A 25,468-nucleotide genomic window follows, 5' to 3' on the forward strand; every position below is an offset into this window, starting at 1 on the left:
ACAGCACGAGGCTGATCTGGGTGAGCTGTGTCGCCAGTTGGGTCACTTCCTGAAGGCTGAGAGACAATTGAGGACCGACGAGGTATCTTCTCTTAGGGAAAAACTTGAGCGCATCATTCTCACCGCTGCCAATATGAAAGGTAACAACTACACTTAACATCCTCACTCACTCCCACGCATGCTTCGACGCTGTGCAGGGCAGCATGCATAAACTGTCATCAACACAGTACAGGATTGTTTGTAATTTGGTATGCATGCAAAGTAGGTTTGGAGCACAACACTTGTAGTTATTGCAAACTTTTGTGTTACATATATTACACACAAGAAATGGAAAGGCAACACTTCAACTTCACTTCTGAAATATCTATGGCGTTTTGAATGTGAATAACTTTTTTTCATTACCAAAGCTTGTACTTGCAAATTGTTGATTGCTCTAAATGATGGTACGTATGTGGTATCTTGATATGATTCATGAACTGTTAACCAAGCCACTTTTATACTGACTGGCTTTACAGAGTAAGATAGTCTGAGTTTGGTAATTTTTCATCAGATATGTTCAACAATATTTTGATAAATGAAAGAAAAGTCCATTTTATTACAACCCTATTCTTCTTATATTTGCCTTATTTCATAGTTCACAAATTCCTAGGTTTACCATCATTCTTTATGATACAATGACGACCCCTATTTTTCAGTTTCTGTCATTCCTTAGGTATGTGTCAGTATAGTAATGTATCACTTTCTGAGATACTATATAGCATTCTTCCTCGAAGGACGCAAGATAGAAATATCTGGAAAAGTTTTTTACTAAAATACAGGGAACCCTACCTAGGGATGAATTTGAAGGGCAAGTCATTAGAAAGCTCTTCAGTATTCATCTGCTCATTTGTCTTTTATTAATTCCAATGCCTTTTATGTCATTTATGCTTCATACCCAAGTATTAAATATAATTGTATGTACTTTGCAGCTGACATGTCTGTGGTTAAGATTGCTAGTGTAGTGAAGACTTGCTTTTGTTACCATTTAATCAACACCCTGTGAGTGTAGTCTTTTGCAGTGTTCTGTGAATGTATATACATATTCAGTCTTTTCCTTCAATAACAATGTTTTTGAAAAGGTTTAGAATTAGTTTACACTTACTGCTTGGAAGTATCCTTTGTTTTGTATCACCACTTTCTTTTTTTTTTCTTTTACTATCTGTAGCAAGGGTTAAGTATTACTGTGTTAGCTCTTGCTCTGCCTTTATTCATATACGAAACAAACCTTTGGTCTTAACATTAGGATTTACTAGCGCCAAGCTGGAAACCGGTAGAATTAGAATTAAAATTAAACTTGTGCGATCCAGGGACTATTGGCATCTACCAGGTCATGGGGGATGTATTACCCAGAATGCCCTTGGTGTCCTGTGACCTACCAGTTATCTTTCTACCGCCTTTAAGATATGACGTGTTCTCTGTTTATCTGTTTAAAGCCGGTTTTAGTTTGCCCGTTTTTATCCATTTCTTTTTCATTTTCCTTATTAATTCTCTTTCTCCGAGTGCTCAGTGTGGGTGTTAGCTGTAAGAGTGTGTAAGTGGTGAGATGGAGTTTTTCACGTCACCATCGGGATCTTCTTCCGTTTCGAAGGCAAGACAAAGGAAATGCCCTGGAATCAGTGGCTTTCCGTGTTCAAGATTCCTAACTTCGGTGTCGACGGATTCTCATCCAACATGTAGTAGGTGCAGAGAAAATGTATGTACAATTACTAATCCTTGTTCTGTTTGTCGTGGTTGGTCGGTGGAATAGTGGAGGAAGTTTTATGAGAAAGGCCAGTACAAAAGAAAGGAGTCGACGCCATCTTTGGATGACCAAGCGTTGCCGGCTTCTTTTGTATCGGCGATACACCAGACTGCTCCATATGTTTCGCCACCTGCTTTTGATTTGTCCCCTACCCCTTCGGTTTCTCCTAGCGGTTCGTTATGGGAAACGCCAGGAGGGGTTTTGGGTAATTTTATGAATATGTAATACTTATGCTCCGCTGTTCCCAGTACAGGGCTGCTCTAGCCTTGGTCTTACGCATGAAAGGTGTGGACATTTCATCTTCATGGGAGTTGGCCATGTTGATGAAGAGCTTTGAGCAGTCATGTTCGCCAAAAGAACTAAAAGCCCCAAATTGGGATATGACCATGTGTGATGGTAATTGCTTCATAGCAAAGGAAGTTAAAGGAAAGGAAAACGCATTTTCGAGAAGTTCGGCAGCAAGGAGGCTTTCGCGCCTATGTTGGAGGCGCCTGTTTTCGCGGTTGTTCTGGAATCGTCGGGCGTATTGTGGAGCGCAACACGCGCCTAAGTGTCGGGAGAAATGCAGCGAAATATGATGCAATATTCTGTCGAGAGTCTTCTAAGAAGTTCTAGTAATCTCGGGAGCCTGTGATGTTCGCCGTAGGCTCCGCCCCCAGAGTGCCGTATAAATACGACAGACGAAGCAGGAGAGAGAGATCGTCACAGAGAGATATCCTCAGTAAGAGCCACAGATCAGAGTATCAGTGAGAGATCAGCAGCAGCAGAGATCATCTGTGAGAGATAAGAGAAAAAGGGACTGACGAAGGATCAGAAGAAAAGTTGCTCGAGAGTTGGTTGGATACTGGTCTAGTCATCTTCAGGACCGGACGACCGAGTTATCTGGACATTGCGCAGAGTTCAGAGAAGAAAATGCCCTGCTAGAGGTTTGGGGGAGTTCCTGACTTTCAAGTAACGAGAGTAGACTTTATTTTCTGCAATACGGAGTCAAGAGGACGTGAGCAATCGCCATCCTCCTTTTGTGAAGTCATCGCTTCGAGTCAGTCACTAAACCTGCCAGCAAGTATTTGAATTACCTCGCTGTTCCCCCAGTTCATGCAGTATAAGATTCTATCTTTTTATGTAAATAGGAGATACCATTCTGCATTTACCTTTGTTAGTAAACTTGTAAATAAACCTTTGTTGTGTTAGTGTTTCTTTCTATATTCGTATCCCCAGTTTCAACTGTTAGTGTTGAAATATTTTTTTATTTATTTCATATCGAACCTGAAGCGGACCTCTCTCAGAGGCCGTAACACCATGGTACTGGGTAGTCTGACAAAACCCCCCTATGAACCACTAAGGCAGTCCACAGATAGGAGCCTGACCCTGAAAAGTCTTCTTATTGGCCCTAGCTTCAACCAAAAGCACTCGAGAGGTTGGAAGTCAATGGTATTCGAGTTTGTTCCAGAATTCGTGGCCAAAACTCAAAACCCTTCAATAGTGGACGGTAGATTTGACTCCTATTCCATACCTTCTCTGGCAGATTTCTTAGATAATGACGGAGATGAGATGCTTTTGTGTCCTGTCAGAGTAATGAGAGAGTACTTAATAAGGACTAAGCACCTCAGGCCTGGGTGCAGGAGGTTGTTCCTAATTACAGGAAGGAACAAAAAGGAAGTGTCCAGGAATACAATATCGTTTTGGCTAAGAGAAACGATCAGGAATGCCTACATGTCAGAAGACGGGGTCAGATAGCCAGGAGAGGGCTAGGGCTCATGACATCAGAGGCTTGAGTGCTTCTTTAGCTTTCAAGAAGAATGTGTCTGTGGAGAGAATTCTGAAAGCTAGTGTTTGGAAACCCCAAACCACTTTCACTTCATTTTATTTAAAAGACGTTGCCCTTAGATCCTTGGATACCTTTTCCTTGGGTCCAGTGGTGGTGGCCCAGCAAGTGGTATAGCTCATCCAGTACCCCGGGTGGGTCAGTTTGTGTCTAGTCTAAGATGAAGGTATGAAAGTAGAATGAATGGGATGACTGGTCTTTTTTCTTTACTACTTTCTTTCTACTCCTTTACCTATGGGCAGTATGAAGGAGAGTGCCATCATAAGCTCGAATGGACTAGATGCAGGTGAGGTGGTCGGCCATACTATAAAGTTATTTTAGAGTAGAGTATACTTTTCAGTAGCAACACACCCCTCTCGGTAATAAGGAAGGGAGGGGTGATGGTAGATCCAGATACACATAGTTTATAAACCATGGCATAGTACCAGCTCCCAGTGAGGGAAACCAATAGATTCTCTTATATCTTTGGTTCAAGGGTTCATAGTCCATTATCTTGGAATACTCATAATATTCGGAAATGGATTTAGGTGGCAAACTACCAGTCAGTTATAGCGACTTACCTCCCTCCAATAAGTCTATCCTAATTTTAAGACCGAAGGTTTGTTTCGTATATGAACAAATGACAAATTAGTAACTAATTTGTATTTTTCATAACTAACAAACCTGAGGTCTTAACAGTTATAGGCCCACCTCGAACCACCCCTCTAGTAGTCTAAACTGGGTTAGAAATATAACTGGTAGGTCACATGACGACAAGGGCATTCCGGGTAATACATGCCCCGTGACCTGGTAGATGCCAATAGTCCCTGGATCGCACAAGTTTAATTTTAATTCTACCGGTTTCCAGCTTGGCGCTAGTAAATCTTAATGTTAAGACCTCAGGTTTGTTAGTTATGAAAAATACAAATTAGTTACAAATTTGTCCTTTTTGTGCATTTTAGTACTATGAATTTTTTTATTATTATTATATTATATTATACTTGATTACCAATTTATAATCCCGTACATTTTTTAGTTGTTGCTGTCAGATTTGTTTTTTGAATCTCACACATGAGATTCATAACTGGTCTCTCTTAGTCAGTGGTGTTACTATGCTGAGAGAAGGCCTCACTGGAATCATCTTGGGAGAATCCCTCTTATAGCATCTGGATACCTATCCTTTAGCTGGTTTACTAAAATATCATAAACAATATTTTCCAGATTTCTGTAGGAATAACACTTGAGTTTTACATTCCATAAGCATGGGTGTGACTTATAAAGCAATCCAGTCAGTCCAAACTGACTTAACCTATACTTCTGTCATAGTTATATAATTTCCTTAAGTCACATGTCACAGATGACACTAAGTATTACTGAAATGATAAATACAGGTCTGCGTTGCAGCAACCTCCATTCATTCACACATGTACGTATTTCAACTACAGAACAACCATGTCTTAGAGTGAATGGGCTATTTATACCTAATTTTCAACAAGTTGCTACACTTTATCAGTGCAACAGTCTGTACCAACTAAAAACTGCCACATTCACATACCAACGCCCAATGCTTCACCCCACCTTTCTGCAAAACTTAACTCTGGAGATGAGTGTGAAGAGATGAGTGTGAAAAGGGGCCCCTAACAGCATTCTTAGCTACTCTACTACTTCTGTCTTTAGGACATTAGAAAATAAGTATTGGCGGGGAAGTTTTTACTTATAAAAACTTAATTTTATGTGTAATATAAAACAAGGTTTATCTAATAACATGTATCATCCTCCAAATCCCTCAAGTATCATTACCGCACACAAACCCCATCCCCCCCCCCCCAAAAAAAAAAAAAAAAAAAGATAGTTAGCTGATCCTTACCTAAGGAATGAAGGGTATCCTGCATGTTGGGTCTTCTCTTTCTGACTGTTAGACATAAGGCTGGTGAGCTTTAGGAACTTGTGGAACACAAAATAAGGCATATATATATATATATATACAGGCGGCCCTCGGTTAGCGGCAGGGGTTCCGTTCCTGGTCACCGACGCCAAGCGATTTTCGACGCTGAGCGATTTTAAAGCCTATGGCCGCCGCACACCTTCTTTCGAAACTCTAGACCAGTCAAAGGCGCCGTAATCCCACAACGGCGCAATAAGTAAAAATTATATTTATGCAGTATAGTACTATAGAATTTACTGTACAGTACATGTGGGTGTCTAGAGTATGTAAAGATATAATAAAGTTTATACAGTGTACAGGTAGCTGTAGTGTTCAGGTTACGATCATTAGTCTTACGATAGTTCGATTTTATGAGAGATCAAATTACAATGGCCTAACTTTATCTATCTTCTAGTTACATAAGTTCAATAACAGCAAAAGAGAATGATGAAAGTATGGTTTTAACGTTATACTTGTTGCGTGAACGTGTACAGCCATGAACAACCGAACGAGAAACAACTTTTTTTCTTTTTTCTAAGTACAACCGAACTGGATAACATCTGTTTGGCTTGTATTTCGATCATCGTACTACAGTCCAACATTACCGTATTTGTTACAAATGGCGTTATGTATAGAATAGAACTGAGATATCTTAATGTAATAACTTTATTCGCTATAGATCAGAGACCAATATAAGATTAAAGATCAATCGGGAAATATACCGTTAAATTTAAACCTAGTTATAACTGAAGCTGAGAAAACTGTTTAAGCTGCTAATGACTATTATTGTACATCGGCAACAAGGATAAAACTGCAGTAAACGTCTGCCATCACACACAACTGTAGATAAAATTGGGATAAAATCATTTTAATCAAAACTACTGTGCTTGAAAGAACACATTTTACTGTTGGTTTCACGCCGATATAAGATAAATAACGTAAAGTTCGTATTACGATGATATAAAGGATTATTGCAAACGGAATCACATAATTTTTTACGCAATAAACATGCCGCCAACGTAATCTGTTAACGAAAAAAAATAGTAGTTCACATGCACAACGAGACATATTCAATAAATATTTCCACCTAAAAACACGCTGTATAAGGAAAAATAACTTTGTCTCATACAAGTCAAGTATATAGATATTCGTTTATGCTAACTAGAAGCAAGAGCATTCACTCAGAATTGCGTTATGGTGAAACAAACTCGTATTCATCAGCTGATTTCAAACTACAACATTGGCCGCTCCGCGGAATACGGGCTTAAGTTTGCCGTAGTATTTTAAAATACAATAATATGAGAATACATACAATATTCTTGGATACAGTGAAATAATGTATAACTTTTTAAAGGATTTATGGAAAAGATGAATAATTAATAAAATAACACAATGCATTTTTCGGAACTGGCGGACAAGAACGAACATGAAAAACCATCCCCTGACAACGTGGAGCGTAGTTACAAAGGCTGCCTTAATTTGTATCTTATTTCTGTACAAAAATGAAAATACCTTTACGTAATATATTTTCATACACATTTTAAACATAAAAGCATAAACATTTGAAAAATCGACACATCGATCGCTAAATTTACACTCATTTAACTCTATATTTTCGGAAGAGCGGCAGACGGCGGCATACAAGAACGAACTTGAAAAAAACATCGTAGTCGATAACTTGAAGGAGTTTCAAAAGCTGCCTTTTTATCATATTTCTGCACAGAAATAAAAATACCCTATTCGTAATACATTTTCATACACATTTTAAACATAAAAGCATAAACATTTATAAAATCAACACATCGATCGCTAATTTGCACTTTTTTTAAATCGATATTTTCGGAAGAGCGGCAGGCGGCAGCTTACAAGAAAGAACATGAAAAAACATCGTATTTGATAACGTGAAGGGCAGTTTCAAAAGCTGCCTTTGTATCATATTTCTGTACAGAAATAAAAATGCCTTTCACGTAATACATTTTCATACACATTTTAAACAAAAGCATGAACATTTATGAATCCACACATCCATAGCTAAATTTGCACTTATGTTACTCGATATTTTCGGCATAGAACAGCGTCAGAGGCATATATTTTACCCTAATACCTACGTAATAACTCTCCATAAAATTTGTTAATATAATTTGCATAACCTTTATAGTCTGAACGGCATTTCTACATATGTATGAACTCGTTAGACAACGGCGCTGTTAACTGAAATTTGTGCCGTAAAGATACCTTTAAAATGCCTTATTTTTTTAATGAATATTTTTGACAACCGCCGTAAAACCGATTCGCCGTTAACCGCGGGCCGCCTGTATATATATATATATATATATATATATATATATATATATATATATATATATATATATATTATATATATATATATATATATACTATATATATACTATATTATACATATATATATATATATATATACACATATATATATATATATATATATATATATATATATATATATATATATATATATATATATATATATATATATATACACACACACATACACACGCACACACAGGCAGTTCCCAGTTATTGGTGGTGTTAGTTTTATAGTGCTTGGCCAATTTCCAGTTACCAGCACTGATAATCGGGTATTGGCGCTGACACATACCCAACAGAGGCATCATCAACCAGTGATCAGCACTGATAAGCCCCGAAAATCGCCAATTTTTGCTTATTATCAAGCCATTGGAATGGAACCCCCGCCAATATTCGGAGACTGTCTGTATGTGTGTGTAAGCTATATATAATCATTAATGGGTTTGCATGAAAAACTTTTCTATTAAAAACAGAATTTACTGCACAGTTAAACTACACAGTTGTGTGCAGAGGAAATGGCTGTTGGTTTAGAAGTGGGACAATAACAACACTGGAACTTGTTGAGGTAGTCAATGTGCAAGAGCAATAAGATCGGTGTTCCTTGATGAGCCCACTCATTTAGTCTTGAATATCACAATGTTTAAAAGTCTTGTTTCAAGCTGTAAAGAATATAACTAAACCAAAAATTCCGTATTTTAATGAAATTTACAAACATTTTTGTAGCATCTTGTTTATGCTGCAGAGTATAACTTTAGTGGAGAGACAATGTGTAGAATTTTTAGTAAAAAAATTGTGAAAATGTCAGTTTTACACATGATATTTTTATATTTTCAAATTATAAGCTACAAACATCTCTTGGTATTGAATTCATTTTACCTTGGGAAAATCTTAAAACCAAAGTAGTACACCAAAACATATTGTTCAGTAAACACTTCAAAGCACTGAACACATTACTTTCCAGGCATGGGTTCAGTGCTAACACAGGTAAAGGACAAATTTTCACTTTATTCCTCATTGATTCTGTAAAGGATTCATTGTAGATATGACATCAGGTCTAAATTATTTGGTTATTTTATTCCTATAGATCAGATGAATGTGACAAGGATATTTCATTTGCTGTATATCAGTATACGTATCAGGCTACCTGGGTCTAGTATATTACAAGGTTAAGGATGTCTGTTTCAGCTGTAGCCAATTGTATTATCTGAGAACATTTCTCATCTTTTGTTACAGTGTATTGGTCAAAGCTTTGAATTCCTATAAAAAATGGAAATCAAGAAATTAGGCAGGCATTCATTGTATAGTTTTCATTCTTTCATATATCTGATAAATAAATGGAGTAAATGCAAAAAAAAAAAAAGTGTCTTATAGAAATATGTTTAGAGAAGGGGCTTGATTGTTAGTGACAAATGTTTTTTGAAAAAAATATGGTATAAACATATTAGGTTAAGATAACATTCAAAGTAAAGGGTGTATTTGATCTTGATTAGGTTAAAGGAAAATGTAAGGTAGATGGAAGTTCATGTTGGAAAAGATTGGACTGTGAGTATGATTAGACAATTGAGTTTCATAAAAAAGAAGTAAGAGAACACATAAGTAGAAAACTGAAAAATGGGCTACAGTTAAGGACAGAAAAATTGAGAGTGCATGAAGTGTAAAAAAAAATTCTCTGTAGGATGGAGAGCATGGATAGATTTAAGGAGAGGAGAGGATGGAATATGAGCTGTGAGTGGTAGAATAGGAAGTTTGGTGAAGGCCAAACAGATTATTTGAGGTGCAACTGCAGGACAGAAGAGAAGATCTTTTACTATAGGAGTACATTAAGGAGGTCAAAAGGAAGGCTCACGCAAATACGAAAAAAAAGGTCAGCAAGGACTTTAGAGAGAGAAGATAATGTAGAGAGAAAGGCTATTGTTCAAATGCATTTAAAAATAAAAGATGCAAATAAAGAAGCTTTCTGATATTAATGGCGTGAGTATGATTGCCTGTACTTAGTCAATCAGGTATGGTTGAGTTTGATTGAGAAGGTCAGTCAAAATGGCTGATAGGGAAAGATCAGTGTAGGATTTTTAGCCAAGGAAGAGTGTGTTTGGATTTCACGAAAGAGTTGGTAGTGATACAATTTAAAGGGTGGTGAGAATGTATGGTATAAAAGGGATTTTGACGTAGGAAAAAATCTATTTCTTGGCGAGGAAGCCGTGGAAAGCAACAAAAAGTTTGTGATGGAAGTGAAGAGCATTTTAGATTATGTAAAAGGTAAAGTGTATGTTTGGTTTGGAAGTGGATCACACACACTCGCATGCAATTCATACTGTACATTTTCTTGTACTGTATTATTCCTATCTGTATTGTTGCTATTATCACTGGCTTTAAGAGTTCACATTGAAATAATTCTACATAACAGGAGAGGGAAGATAACAGCTTTATGGTACTATGTATCCTATACTATACAGTGCTCAGATCTGTTAAGTTGAGGTGTGTGATATATATACACACACACACACATTATATATATATATATACCTATATATATATATATATTATATATCTATATATATTATATATATATATATATATATATATATATAGTTTTAATATATATATATATAGATATATATATTATATATATATATAATATATATATATATATATATAGTACTATTGTTTTAAAGTAAACTGAAAATATTAAGTACCAAGGAACAAAATACAAAGGAATAAAACCAACAAGCCACCAGTGATGCATGTACACCTGGATTTAGGATCAGGTACAATTTAAAACAAATTTTAATGTGTAAAAACCATCAATAATACACATAAAAATATAAATACAACTGCACATGAATGTCTTTCTGTAATGTAACAGTTAAAAGTATGAAATTTGGTTGGGCATTGAGATGTCATCATAAATATGTAGTAATGTGTATACCCGTGTGAAGATGAATATGAAAGCAAACAAACCTATCTTCATATTGTACGTATATGCATTAATAAATTGATATAAGTAGCAATATTAATATTAATATTGACAATCACGGTATACTGTACATAATTATAAATTAAATGTAAATTTCCATAGGTCAATCTTTTTTTTCCCTTCATCTGAAATATTTATACAGGTATTCCAGAATTTTTTTCCTCTTAACTTTGAATTATATGGGTAGAATGGGGTAGAATGGTTGCTGGTTAGTTTGTCCTTTTAAGACTATCGGCAAAGCCATGGAGAACACAAGTACTGACTAATAAAAAAGGTTCCATCACCTGGCCTACCATTATTTATTACTGCAGCAAATGCATGATTTATACGGTGAAGGGAATGTTTTTGTGTGCTGCTTACTACTGTATGTATTGGTACTTTTTTTTATATTGTGTATTCTATTTTATTCAAACTTACATTTTTTGCAAAGTTTTCTCAAGGTATTCTAGTGTGTGCTTGTAGGGCTTTTATTATTTTTTTCCCAGAGGAAGGATTGATTTGTAAATGAAAGATTTTTTCCTGTTAATTTCACATTTATGTACTTTAATGATCACTTTAAAACACTGTAAAAATGATGCTATTATAAACAATCCTGTTGCTTTTCAAATGCCTTATTGCTAGTCTTAGCACTGAAATCAGTCTCTGAGTACCTGTTATTAATAAATAAAACCTGTGATCATATAGCAGTGAAGACTTTCCCTGTTAGGTGGAGTTAACCCTCTCGCCTATTATAATTGATCACTTGCTTGGTCTTGCTTGTGCACAAATCCCATTCTTCTTGTGTTCATTTGTAAAATTCTTGCCATTTCTTTTTTTGTTCTGTATTTCACTGAATTTTTTTTAAACCATGGTGACAATTGTTGTCTGTATTTATTTTGTGTCTGTAATAAATGTATGTGTAGTGTATACTACAGGTATTTAATTTCTGTTATGAAATGCCACTTAGTGTCATAACTCCTGTGTTCATATTAAGTCAACAAACCATTGCCTTAGGTAACATTATACGTTACTTAGTTCAAAATGGGCTCACATTTCCATATGTAGCATAAAATGAAAAAGTCCTGCTTACTTACATGCTGATAGATGCCCCTCCAGTAAGGGGTAGGACACGCCTTACTTTGAAAAGGTAGATACTGCAGTAACCTCTCATTTGTATGATTATTATATTATACAGGTACATCCCCATTTACGATGGTTCACTTTACAATAAATCAAGTTTGTGATGGGGCTAGCATTTCCGAAGTTATGAAGCAATACTGATACAATGCTTGAAAATACAGGCAGTCCCTGGGTTACGACGGGTTCGGCTTACAACGTTCCGAGGTTAAGGCGCTTTTAAAAGGGATTTTGACAAAGGAAAAATCTATTTCTGGGCGTATGACCTGTGTCGCCTAGTGAAATGCTCCTTATAGCACCACTTCTAAGGTATTTATACCTTAGAAATGGTGCTATAAGGAGCATTTCACAGAGCGACACAGGTTTAGCCCAGAAATTATATTAATCAGAAATTATTTCCAGGGTTACGACACCTACAACGGTCATCTGGCAGAAGAAATATGACTCAAAAAATGCAAAATAATCAATATTTGAAGGTTTTTTTCATGAAAAACGCAATAAGAATGCAGTTTACATAATTGTTGATGCACCCAAAGCATTAAAAGTAAGGTTATTCATACGCGAACAAACCCTCGGTCTTAACAGTAGGATAATTTCTAGCGCCGAGCTGGATCCGGTTAAAAAGCAGATGAAAGCAAGGAATCTTGTGATATCTGGCAACGCATGCGTAGATCGGGTGAAGAGTGGTCAAACGCCGATCATCTACGCCAGTCTTTTCTTAACCGCCTGGACGAGAATTGGGATTTTCCTCCCTTGACCTTTTCCCGGTTCTTGCCCGTTTCGTTTCCTTTAGTGTGTGTGTGTGTGTTTTTACCTGGTATTATGGCTTCTGCTCCTTCTCGACATCAGCGTTTGTGCCCCCGGAGTTCCTGGGTTCCCGTGTTCTCGTGTTTTGGCTTTGTCAGCGACAGACCCTCACATCACATGCAGTAGGTGACGTTCAAATTTGTGTACAATAACGAATCCTTGTACGGAATGCCGGGCATGGCCAATGGAGCAGTGGAGGAAGTTTTATGGTAAGAGGGAACATCAGAGAGTCTCCACTCTTCCTACTTGGGAGGGCTTTGCTCCTATTCCCGATGTTTCCTCTTCCGCAGTAGTCAACCCCCATAGTAGCGTTGTCCCTGCATCTCCTTCCTTTTCTTCCATTGACTCATAGATGGAAATATCAGGAGGTCGCCAGGGTATTTTTTGTAATGTAGCCCCCCTCTTCCTAGGGAGCTTTTTTGGTTCCCGAGAAGGGTGAGGTTTTTTCATCATTCTCTTCTCTTCCAGACTCGGAGGCGTCCAAAATGGCAGTAATTTGGAATACACTTGGGCTAGGGGGTACCTCGTCCTAGGAGGGGTTGCTAGCGCATTTTGTGGAGACTCGCAACCCCCCTTCCCGGTCCAGCCAGGCCATCCCCCCTCCTCCCGGTCTCGTCTCCGCGGTTGGGAGCAGTTGGCCATCTTGTATTGCTCCGCCGGTGTCTGCCGTCGCCTTGTCTCAGAGTGACGCTGCGGCGTCAGCCCCGCTGTTGTCGTCACGGCGCCCATCTTTGTGTATTCCTCCGCCAGTGGTGTTTCTTTCCCCCTCGCTCAGAGGGGAAGCCGTGACGTCACCACCGCTTGTGACGTCACTCTCATCGATGACGTATCTCCCAGTCGCCTCCTCCGATCCGCCTCACTTAGCCGCGACATCATCTCTGCCGCCCAGTTCGCAACATCTCCCTTCCTTGTCTTCGGAGCCTTCTCTGGCACATCAGTCCAAGGTCATGTGCCAGGCAGTGCTTCAGAGGCTGGACTCTTGTTTTGGATGTGAAGTTGGCTGCCTTATCGGTTGAGAGGTCTGGTAGGAAACGCGTTGCTTCGTCCCCGCCTTCCCAGAAGAGTGCGCATAAGAAGCTAGTGCTGTCCTTCCTCTCCCTCTTCCCCCTCGTAGGCGTATTAAGCGTTGGAAGGCCAAGGACTTTGCCCTTCTTTCGCCGCCGAGGGAGGAACAGCGCGGACGTGTTCCAGAGATTGTTGTGGTTTCGGGCAGTGTTAGTGATGTGTGTTCTGCAGGGGTTGCTTTGCCGCTGAATCTCATACGTGCAACCACCCCAACCCCCCTTCCGTCCTTGCACATCGCGAGTGTGTTGCAACCTCCCCTGTCCGTGCACGTAATGGTAGTGCTCCTTCTTCTCCAAGGCCTATTCGTCGCCTTAAAGATCTGAAGGCACCTGTCAAGAGGTTGAAGGTAGTGAGCACAGAGGTGGTGCAGCCGGAGTGTTTGCCTGCCTCTCTAGCTGGTGCCTTCAAGACTTCCACTAAAAGGGATTCTCCATCAATCTCAAGTGCTCGAATTTCCCCCCCATCTCACATACGTACGGCTGCCACGCCCGTGTGTTCATGGACGTCTGGAGTCACCTGTTGAGGTAAGTGATGTGCCTAGTGTCTTGGAGGCTGACGCTTGGACCCAGCCCAGGTAGGTTAGTTGGGGTTTCCGACTGTTTGGCTGCTAACCCTTCTGTGAATTTTGGTGAAGAAGGCGCATTTGAAGAGCCTACACATCCTTCTTGTCGTCGGTCGCCGGTGCCAGAGCAGGAGGAGGGGGACGCGCAGGAGTTTCTGTCTTCCTTTTTGGAAGTTGTTGATCTCATTCATAGGTTCAACAATTTGGAAAGTAGGACTCAGGCTCGGTTGTCTTACACTCCTTCTTGCTTGGAAGCCTTGGTGGGAGCTACTCAGGACCCCAAATCATCTCTTTAGCTGCCGTTGTCAGGGCACGTTCAGTCGGTCTTGCAGAAGGTTAACGCCTCTGTTTCTGACCGGGATGGTTCACTTCGCTCTAGAGGCTCTACCAAACTACTACCCCCACCTCTCACAAGACATAGGAAGTACTATGCTACGAGCTCTGCGTTTTTGTTGTCACGCCACCTTAACCCAGACATCATTTGCCTGAAGCCGGGTTTGACTTTGGAACAGGTGAGGTCAGTGGCTCCGTCCTTGTCTCCGCAAGACGCCTTAGCTTTGGAATCTACGGCGGCCTCCATGTTGCAGACGGTTTCTTGGCTGGACCTCTGGTCTGTGGTGATTGCCAAGATAGCTTCTGACAGGTCCCCTGAAGGGTTGGTGAGTGCCGCCTCACTTGCCAGTCTTTTGCAGTCCGCGGTCAAGGCATTTTCTTATTTGGCTCACCTCAGTGCCAATTTATGAGCTAATCTTCTTCTGGTTTGTCTAGGATGGAGAGGTCGCTCGACACCGAGTCTTTGCTGGCCTTGAGGAACGGTGATCTGTTGGAGTTACAATTATTGTTTCCACGGACAGAGCTCGAAAATGCGATAGACCGACGTCGGGCTGACACCAAGGACCGACTGGTGCACCAAGCCGTGTCTAAATCAGTCACGCCCTCGGTGACGTCCGGCCCCTCCTCCTCCTCCCCCGGTCCAGTCGAGGAGATCGTCGTCCAGTAGGCCATCGAGGACCTCGAGTTTGGCAGGGCCTTCCCATTCGACACAGCCCAAGTCTCAGGATCAATGCCCCTTTCGCTCTCGTTCCTTTAAACCAAGAAGAGGCCCCAGGGGCAGAGGTCAAAGGGGCCGTCGGTAAGTTGGGCGCCTCTCCCTCTCCTGTGCCACAGGTGGGGGTTGTGCCTGGCTGGCCATTGGGCCAAGTGGCAGAGTTACGGGGCGGAGAAGTGGGTGGTAGATGTCCTTCGGGTGGGATACCTGTTGCCATTCAACTTCTCTCCTCCTCTGTCGGACGAGCCGCAGCTCAGGAAGACGTAACCCCCAGATTCTCTGAAGTTCTTGGCTCTTCGGGAGGAAGTGCAGAAAATGCTGGACAAGGATGCGATACTGGAAGTAGTGTGTCCGTCCCCGGGGTTTTACAGTCACATCTTCTTGGTGTTGAAGGTGTCAGAAGGATGGAGGCCTGTGATTGACTTATCCACCTTGAATCGCTTCATCAGGAAGACATGGTTCAAAATGGAGACCCCGCGCTTGGTGTTGGCAGCCATGAGGGAAGGCGACTTCATGCTGTCGATAGACTTGAAGGACGCATACTTCCAAATCCCTGTTCATCCCACGTCCAGGAAGTTCCTTCGCTTCTCTCTGGCGGACAAGATCTTAGAGTTCAAAGTCTTGTGCTTCGGGTTGACCACAGCCCCTCAAGTGTTCACTAGGGTCTTCTCTCTCGTGTCAAGTTGGGCCCATGCTCAGGGGATCCGTTTGCTGAGGTACCTTGACGATTGGTTGGTCTTGGCAGTTTCCAGGGAGAAGCTGCTGCAAGACAGGGATTGTCTTCTTCAGTTCTGTCTGGACCTGGGCATATTAGTCAACCAGGAAAAGTCAAACCTCGTACCCACTCAAAGGATTCTCTACCTGGGCATGGTCATCAATACGACAGTGGCAAGAGTTTTTCATCGGATCAGAGATTGGAGAAGTTGCGGGCTGTGGCGCGCAACTTCCTATCAAAGTCGCATCTGTCGGTTCATCAGTGGCAGGTTCTTCTGGGAGTGCTATCTTCCCAGGGGAAGCTGGTCCCTCATGGGCGTCTTCATCTTCGGTCTCTGCAATAGAGACTGGGGGAATTCTGGTCTCCAGCGGGGGACTCTCCCCTGTTTATGGTCCCACTGTCTTTGGAAGTGAGAGAAGACCTTCGTTGGTGGTTGGACGACCAGAATCTATTGAAGGGCGTCCCTCTGCCTTCTCTCCCTCCGGACTTCCTTCTGTTCTCGGACGCCTCCCTCGCAGGTTGGGGCGCGCACTTAGGCGGCCTCATCGCTTCAGGCGTTTGGGGTTTGGAGGACAAGCAGCAGCATATCAAAGTCTTGGAGTTGAAGGCAGCTTTCCTGGGTCTGAAGGCGTTTTGGGGGATGGTAGAGGGTCACTCATGTCGGACAACATCACGGTGGTAGCCTACGTGAACAAACAGGGAGGCCTGGTTTCTCAGTAACTTCATGCCTTGACCGTCGAGCTTCACCAGTGGGCAATCAGCAATTTGGTAGAGCTCTCAGCCAGGTATATCCCAGGGAAACAGAACGTGGTCGCAGACAAACTTAGTTGCCGGGATCAGATCTGAGGCACAGAGTGGTCCTTTCATCAAGTGGTGGCAGACAAGCTTTTCCAGATTTAGGGGAGACCCATGCTGAACCTTTTCACGACACGCTACAACAGGAAGCTGGAGGTGTTCTATTCAGTGGTCCCAGATCCCTTAGCATTGGCGGAAGACACATTCCAACATCCCTGGGACAACCTGGAAGTGTATGCCTTCCCTCCGTTTCGTTTGATCCATCAGGTTCTGAACAGGCTGTTGGGTTCACAGGGTCTCAGAATGACTTTGGTAGCCCCTCTGTGGCCTCAGGCGGAATGGTTTCCAGATCTGCTGTCGTTGTTGTCGGAGATTCCGAGGGAGGTTCCCCCTTGGTGGCATCTGTGTCAGCCCCATGCAGAAAGATTCCACCAGTCAGTAGAATCCCTGTCTCTTCACGGTTGGAAGCTATCAACTATCTCCTCCGAGAGAGAGGCTTTTCTCAGAAATCAGCTGGGCACATGTCCAGCAGTCTTAAGAAGTCAACCTCTGCAGTTTACTAAGGCAAATGGGCGATCTACTGTGATTGGTGTCGTAAACGGGGTTTTTCTCCACTCGCGACCTCTATTCAGCGAATAGCAGACTTTTTAACCTTCCTCAGAGACGATAAGCGTTTGTCTGTGTCTGCTATTAGAGGCTACAGGGTGGCTCTGAGTTTGGTGTTACGCCTGAAGGGTATCGACATCTCCTCTTCCTGGGAACTTTCCCTGCTAGTTAAGGGGTTTGAGCAGTCGACTTCTCCTAGAGAGCTCAAACCTCCAACGTGGGATGTTTCCTTGGTGCTTAAGAGCTTGTCTATGAGTCCATATGAGCCCTCGCGTCGCTCATCTGACAGGAACCTGACGCTCAAGACAGTTTTCCTTTTGGCTTTGGCATCTTCCAAAAGGGTAGGAGAGCTCCACGGTCTGAGTTATGAGGCGAAGCACACCAGGGGTTGGAAGTCAGTGTCCTTCGAATTTGTCCCGGAATTCGTGGCCAAGACCCAAAATCCCTCGGTGCATGATGACAGGTTCACTTCGTTTTCCATTCCATCACTGACTGACTTTGTGGGTGGTGATGCTCAAGAGCTTTTGTTGTGCCCTGTCCGGGCCCTGCGTTGCCATCTTAAAAGGACTCGGCACCTTAGACCAGGCTGCCGCAGACTTTTTGTCAGTACAGGCCGTACAAAGAAAGAGGTGTCTAGGAATACTATCTCTTTTTGGATACAGGAAGCCATCAGACAGGCATACTTGACTCTTGATGATTCCATCACCACGTCTGTGCAGGCTAGAGCACATGACGTTAGGGGTATTGGTCCCTCTCTGGCTTTCAAAAAGAACTTGACTGTACATAAGAGTGCTGAGCGCTGGTACTTGGTTACCTCCTTCTATCTTAAATATGTTGCCCACAGATCTATGGACACGTTTAGCCTGGGTCCTGTAGTGGCTGCCCAACAGGTTGTGTAACTCATAGTTGCCCTTAACGGGGCACCTTTGTATCTTACCTAAGATGATTGTGTGGATGAGAGAATGAGTGAGTTGGCTGGCCTCCTTCTTTTTCTTGTACTTTTCCTTCTTCCTTCGGGCGGTTTAAGGAATTGACACGTCATTTGCTGGACTGGTCTGATACAGGTGAGTGAGGTAGTCATACCAGTAGTGTGGTCGTGCAGTATACAACATCTTACCCACTATTTAGTAGCATAGGCTCCGCTCCTGGACAAGGAGGAGTCGAGAGTACTACAAACCCTAGTGCCTTGGTTTGTTATTGGACAGTCAAAGTTTCTCTTTGGTTCCCTATACAATGGTTATCCCATATATCATTGTACGCACTTAGATTCTGAGTGGTTAGATATTAGTGTATCTAGCTTCTCAACGGGCTTCAGTCCCTCTCCAAGAACTATTTCTTTTGAGAGCTGAACTGGCAGGTAGGCCCCCAGCTGGTCTAGGATGACTTATACCACCCTCCAAGTATGAGTCTATCCTATTGTTAAGACCGAGGGTTTGTTCGCATATAAACAAATGACAAATTTTCTAAGACAATTTGCATTTTTCACAGCTACAAACCTGAGGTCTTAACGTTATACTGCCCACCTCTAGCCGCCGCTCTTTTTGTTAAGTCATCCTGAGTTGGGAAAGACTGGAGTAGATGATCGGTGTTTGACCACTCTTCACCCGATCTACGCATGCGTTGCCAGATATCACAAGATTCCTTGCTTTCATCTGCTTTTTAACTGAATCCAGTTAGGCGCTAGAAATTATCCTATTGTTTAAGACTTCAGGTTTGTAGCTATGAAAAATACAAATTGTCTTAGAGAATTTGTAATTTTTCTTAGGATTTTTGACAATGCTCTGGCTTACAACAATTTTCGGCTTATAGTGCGTCTCAAGAACGGAACCCCCGTCGTAACCCGGGGACTGCCTGTAGTTGTAAATTTATATTAATGCCTAATACAGGAACACACTCTCTTACACTATTTTGTTTATATTTTATGCTATAGTATTCTCATTTATATTTTTACTACATTTTCTCTTTTTTTTTACTTATTTATTTATTTATTTTTTAGTTTTATAAACCAAATTATAAATCCAATCAAGTCTGTAGGCTACATACTATGCACACACTCAACTCCATGCCATTGGTGAACTTGGTGCAGCCTGTTGGGTTTTAATATTTTTATGGCGTTAAAGTAAATACTATTCTCGTTTACTATTTTGTGTGCTAATTATAATTACAATAACTAAACTTGTCATAAAAATGGTACAGTTAATCTAGGAAAGCAAAAGGTATCTTGAATTGAAGTAATTTTATATTTATTATATAGTAATTCATATTTCAGTAAACGAACGAATTGGTGGGAAACAGCTGTTTTGTGATTGTGAGGGATTTTACTTTTAACAAAGTATGTTAGTTTACCTTTGTAAAATGATTTTCCAACTAAAAACTTATTTCCCTAATTCTTTCGGTAGTAGGCAGAATCAGCTGATTCTGAGAATCACTTTTTATTTTGCCACAGATGGGACATATATTTTTTTATGCATATTAAGATGATAATATATCTGTGTATAACAATACAGTATAAATAGATTCTGTAAGTAAAATATGTTTCATTGCTATTACCTTTATCATAAATACAGCTGTAATAGCCTACTATTTGAATTTTGTAAATGGATACTGTGAGTGTAACACCTGGGCTATTCTAGTTCAATAGTTTGCACATAGCCTACACTTTTATCTCATGTAAAGTAATACAATATGGTAACCTCATAGTAAGAGATGAAAAATGAAGAATAACACGTGATAAAAATGATAGAATTCAGCTGCATATGTAGATGCCTAGGCTGAGACATGAACACATAATTGGGTAATCAAACGTCACTACTGCAGCGAAAAGTTTTTTCCTTTTTTAATTTTTTTTAAATTTGAGTTATTTATTCATTATAGTCTATTATTATTTATATTAATAATATACAGTGTTCCCCCTGTATTTGCGAGGGACGGGTACCAGACATCCCCGAAATAGCTAGAACCCACGAATAGTTGAAACCCCTTACGTTCAAAGCATGCTCCAAGGTCTGTATAATGACATCCTTCCAAGCATCTGCAAAGTTGTAGAGGGCAAATTTCAGCAAATACTTTCGCAGCTTCTCCAGATTCCTTTCTGTGTATCCCCAACTCTAGCTTCTTCTCCTGCTTATCTTTAAACACCACCACTACCTCCTCCTCCAGGAACTTCCTCTGGTATAACTAAGTGACAAAGTGCTTTTAAGCCAATAACAGTCACGAAAGCTCTCTCTCTCTCTCTCTCTCTCTCTCTCTCTCTCTCTCTCTCTCTCTCTCTCTCTCTCTCTCTCTCTCTCTCTCTGAGTATTTGCGCGCGTTGAGGGTCTGCAACAGTATAATGAACATAAGTATATCACAAAAAAGACATTACATACAATTTTTACTCTTTAGGTTTACAATTCATACATACTACTAGAATTGTAAAATGGTTTGAATTGTAAAATGGTTAAAACAATTACTCAATATTAACACTTGTGTCACTCTTGAATAAGCAGAACACCTCACTTCAATGTACTTTACAGAACAATGCGGGAGCACAGACCCTTCCAGTGTTACAGAGGATAAATCACAATTACGGCGAGGGTCAAGTTTAAGTGCAACAAGAGGTAAAGGTAATAAATGTACTTTGGTTTGCCTCGGAAAAACCTTAGATTTTTGTAATATTCATAGAGCATAGTGTTTCTTAGTAACAGGTTATTTCTGTTTCTTCTGTCAAGTCACTTCTGAGATACTGTAGTCTTTAAAAAGAATTTAATGCTAGAGAAATTATTGCATGTGAAAGTTTAATTCTGTAAGCATATAATTTATGACTGAATATGAAGGTAGAGTTTTTAACACTAATGTGCACCTATACTTGCACACTTATGTAAAAGTACAAAGAACAAATTAGTCCTCCAAAGTAAGTTCAACATTAGAGCAGTATTTTCTGATTATACCAGATTAAGAGTTTGTCTTGCATGGTATGTACTGCATGTACTAAAAATTAATAAAAAGTATGTTTATTACATGCATTATGGCCATTTGGAATCAGAGCCTTGCTTGTTTTATCCAGTGTATTCTTCGTACCCTCAAGTAAATCTAAACAGAATTTTGAGGGCATGATGTTGAAATTTGTCATGAAAATAATAAATTGATTATTATAAACCTTAGGCACAGTAAGATTTTTTAAATTTGAAAGACTGAATCCTGGATGAAGGTTAAAAGTAGTAATTATTCTTGGAACAGACTAATTTGTGTACATTACCTACCATTGACATCAGCTAGGTAAAAATGTTCAATAAAATTATGCAAAAAAAGGGGTTTTCTAAGTACTGTAAACTATTATTTTTTTACTTCAAAATCATCTAAAATTTTAGTACTGTATTCTTTCTGATTGATGCAAGCAAAGCAAGTATACTAAAGTAGATGAGAAGATATATATTACATATGTACTACAGTGTAATGCAATACAGTACATAATTTTGTTATTGAATTATACAATAATGAAGTTGGCTGATGTGGAATCCAATACTGTAATTGCTAAAGGAATTGCAATGATCATGAAGTCTACTTATATGTTAAACAAATATTAATTAAAAGTAACAAAATAATACTCATATCACTGAAATTTAAAAATATTTTATACATTTGCAGAGCTGATGCGCTCCCCTAGTTGCCCACGTCTATCTGGATTCTCGTCTTTTTTATCGGTTGGCCCCTCTCTGGGGGGAACGGGGCCGCCAGTACAAATGACAACAGACCTCCCCTCCCCCCTAGCAGGGATGGTTGCTTCACGGAAGAAAGTTTTCGAAACTCCAGCTCCCTACATGGAGAATGTTTAAGTAAAGAGATGGAAGAGTCACATCTAGATCAAGCAGAATATGAAGATGTGCCAGTTCTAGAGGCAGTATGGGAAGAAGGACATGAAGAAAGTGATTGTGTGTCAGGTGAAGTAGAAAACCTTGGGGCTGATAAAAGTCAAAGTCCAGGTGTTGTACAGAAAATGGTTCGGAGATTTAGTCGGCGTGACTCAAAGGTGATTCTTCCTCTTGTGCGGCGAAACACAGTTGCCCGTTGCACAGATGTTGTCAGTGATGTACAGAAGGGAAAGCATAATCCTTTTCGTCGGGCAAGTGAGCAACATGTAATTTGGGATGACAGTGTGTCAGGAGCAGATGCTGCTACAGATCATGAGTTTTCATCTTTAATGGAGAGGGTTAGTGATTTGTATCAAAAAGACCTTAACATCAATATGCAGAGTGAAGGTTCTTCTTTAGCTAGGGGTTCTTCTTCACGAAAATCTCTTCCTGCTGGGGCGTTAAAGTCATACATGCGAGGAACTAAAGCCTCCATTTTAAAAACGAGAGAGGGAAGCCCCCCTCATATAGTGGATGTCTCCTCCGTTAAAGGAGTTTCATCTCCTAAAGGATCTCCTGCTTCTGTTAGGAAAGGAAGAGTGACTTCCATTGTAACCAGCCAAGGAAAAGGAAGCACTTCTGATAAGACTGACATTAAACCAAAAAGTCATGTATCTGCTGGAAACACTGTTACTTTGCGCCGAAAGAAAGTAGTCACAGTTAAGCCTAGTATACCTCCAGTGTTACTTAAAGGTGCTAATAAAACTTCTAACCAAGCCATATCGAAGAGTACAGATGAAAATATTTCATCTGAGAATAAAGAAACTATCAACATAGAGAGGTCAGTTAGTGTTTCTGGGAATTCTGAAAGCCAAAGCAATAATTTTGATATTTCCCAACACAGCAATCTCTTTAGCATGCAGTGTCATGATAAATGTAATAGTTGTTCCCTTGTTGATTTATGGTTTACAATATGGCATGTTGAATTTAACAAGAAGTGAGTCCATTCTGCTTTAATGATAATCAAATCTATATGATATGAATGACTTGAAATACCCATCTTTTGTTTTGTTTTAATGTAAAATTATAACCTTCTTACTTTTTGTTCATTACTCACAATTTAATTGTGTACATTAAAGTATTTTAATTAGTTATGTACATTATTGGTACATATCCAAAAGAATTCTAAACACACTTGACAAATGATAACCAATTTTAAGCTAATGATGCCAGTTACCTTTTTGTTTGTATTATTATCATTCTTTTTATAATTATCATGAATATTTTTGTTAGTGAAAATATTCATACTGTATTTAAGAATGTAATCATCCGGCACTGAATGAAATTAATTTGTAACTTAAGAATACATTTATCTGTGAGCCAAATTAAGGGGGCAAGTAATAGTAAACTATTTTTTAAAAAGTTAATTGTATGGTATTTTGAACTAAAAATTATTTGTTATAAAGCCGAGATTTTGAATGTAAGTTTTTTTATATGGTTTGTATAATGTATACCCATGGTAAAAATTATTTATTGATTTATTTATATGGCCAAATGCCTTTTTTTTTCTTGCAAGAAATGAGATGTTAAGACATTTTTGGTCTCACTGTACTGTATGTTGTTGTATAAGACTAATGGGGATGTGTATATTGTTTTAAAAGTATATTGCTTACTAATAACTAGTAATCCAGCATTTTGTACATGTTCTGTACAGCTATCTGGTAGTTATATAAAAAGGTTTATGAATGAACAAAATGTTTATATATATATATTTTAAATAAAATAACTGAAGACATTATTTTTTTACTGTTGAAAGTACCTTTTTATGGGAAAAGGATAATTAATTAATGAAAATGTTAGTAGTACTGATTTACAGATAAATTGTAAAATTCTACAATTTGCTTTAGACTGAGGTACACTTAAATGAGAAAGTTTTAAGTTTTATTTTCTAATGAGTTTTACTAATATTCGCACAATTTTCTGCCTAATATGATAACCATATGACATTCATAGGCTTTCATCATTCTGGAAAAAAATGCACAGATAGCAATACTACATGACCATAATTAGAAATTGGTACCAAATATACCACCGTGTGACAAATTCCAATTATAAATAGAGAAATATTCTCTTGACAATATAGTGACTAATGTTCATTTGCAGCTGAATTGGTAAAATAATAAATAAATAAATATTGTTCAATATGGCAGTTCATACTCTGTGTTCAGTGCCACAATTCTCTTCTAGACATTTCAACAGTGTTTCTTATTACTAACAGGTGGAGCTGGTTATAATAAGGTTGTTCTTTGGTAAATAGGGACTGTGATTTTGGTTATGGAGGAATTATGATAGCCTTTTGGAGGGATTATATATGAGACTTACTTCTGAGGTGGAACTGATTGGTACTAGTATTCCAAAAGCTGTAAAGATCATGAAAGGTTGCAAGCTTTTGTCTAGTCCCAAAAGTTCCAATGCTAATGAAAAGCTAAGTTGACCATAAAATATCCACCCACAATTGTCAGGGAAAAGCTGACTCTGGGAAGAGCACAAAGGAAGGAAAAGACTAAATCCAAGGCGGCATCTTACTAACCTAAGCTCAACCATGCACCTTAGGCTGCCACTAACATTCAAGTAAACTTACCTGCACAGTTGACTGCAGGCACAGCTGAATGCCTAAATTAATAATGTATATATGGGATCTGTATTTTTTAATAATGTGGATTTCAAATTTATATATATTTACCATAATTTTGCAATTTTTCCAGAGGAAAAAAAAGTGTATAAAGAAGGCTGAAAGTGACAGCATCATTCACGAATGTTAAAGATTTCATTGAAATCTATAAGAATGAACCTTATCTTGGGAAAATAAAATCCAAAGGCTATCATAACATACTAAGAAAACTGCACATTTTAAATTAGCAGAAAAACTGAAGGAGATTGATTCTGCTACTGACAAGAACAGTGTCCTTGTATGCCCATGAATGTTTATTCAGTCAGTTTAAAAACTGAATAAATGTTCAAAACAGCAAAGTAATGTACAGCAAGAATAAGAACATCTGCAACTATATATTCATGATTATGAATCGTGCGTAATTCAATT

The 25,468-nt window shown here is 39.5% G+C and overlaps 1 protein-coding gene across 31 annotated transcripts in view; it reads left to right on the forward strand.

Moving 5' to 3' along the window:
• Positions 1–24,163, forward strand: part of LOC135215453 (protein outspread-like) — a 375,595-nt gene extending 351,432 nt beyond the window's left edge. For 28 of the 31 annotated variants that reach the window (XM_064250134.1, XM_064250152.1, XM_064250141.1 and 25 more), the window contains 3 exons: positions 5–140; positions 21,055–21,144; positions 22,166–24,163. In XM_064250134.1, coding sequence (XP_064106204.1) covers positions 5–140; positions 21,055–21,144; positions 22,166–22,353 — 414 coding nt within the window. In that variant the 3' untranslated portion in view covers positions 22,354–24,163. The remainder of the gene's footprint in view (positions 1–4; positions 141–21,054; positions 21,145–22,165) is intronic. The other 3 variants (XM_064250136.1, XM_064250157.1, XM_064250156.1) reach the window with 3 other exon arrangements.
• Positions 24,164–25,468: the final 1,305 nt, after the last annotated feature.

The sequence above is a fragment of the Macrobrachium nipponense genome, chromosome 5 (assembly GCF_015104395.2).
Source record: "Macrobrachium nipponense isolate FS-2020 chromosome 5, ASM1510439v2, whole genome shotgun sequence".
Taxonomy (NCBI): Eukaryota; Metazoa; Arthropoda; class Malacostraca; order Decapoda; family Palaemonidae; genus Macrobrachium; species Macrobrachium nipponense.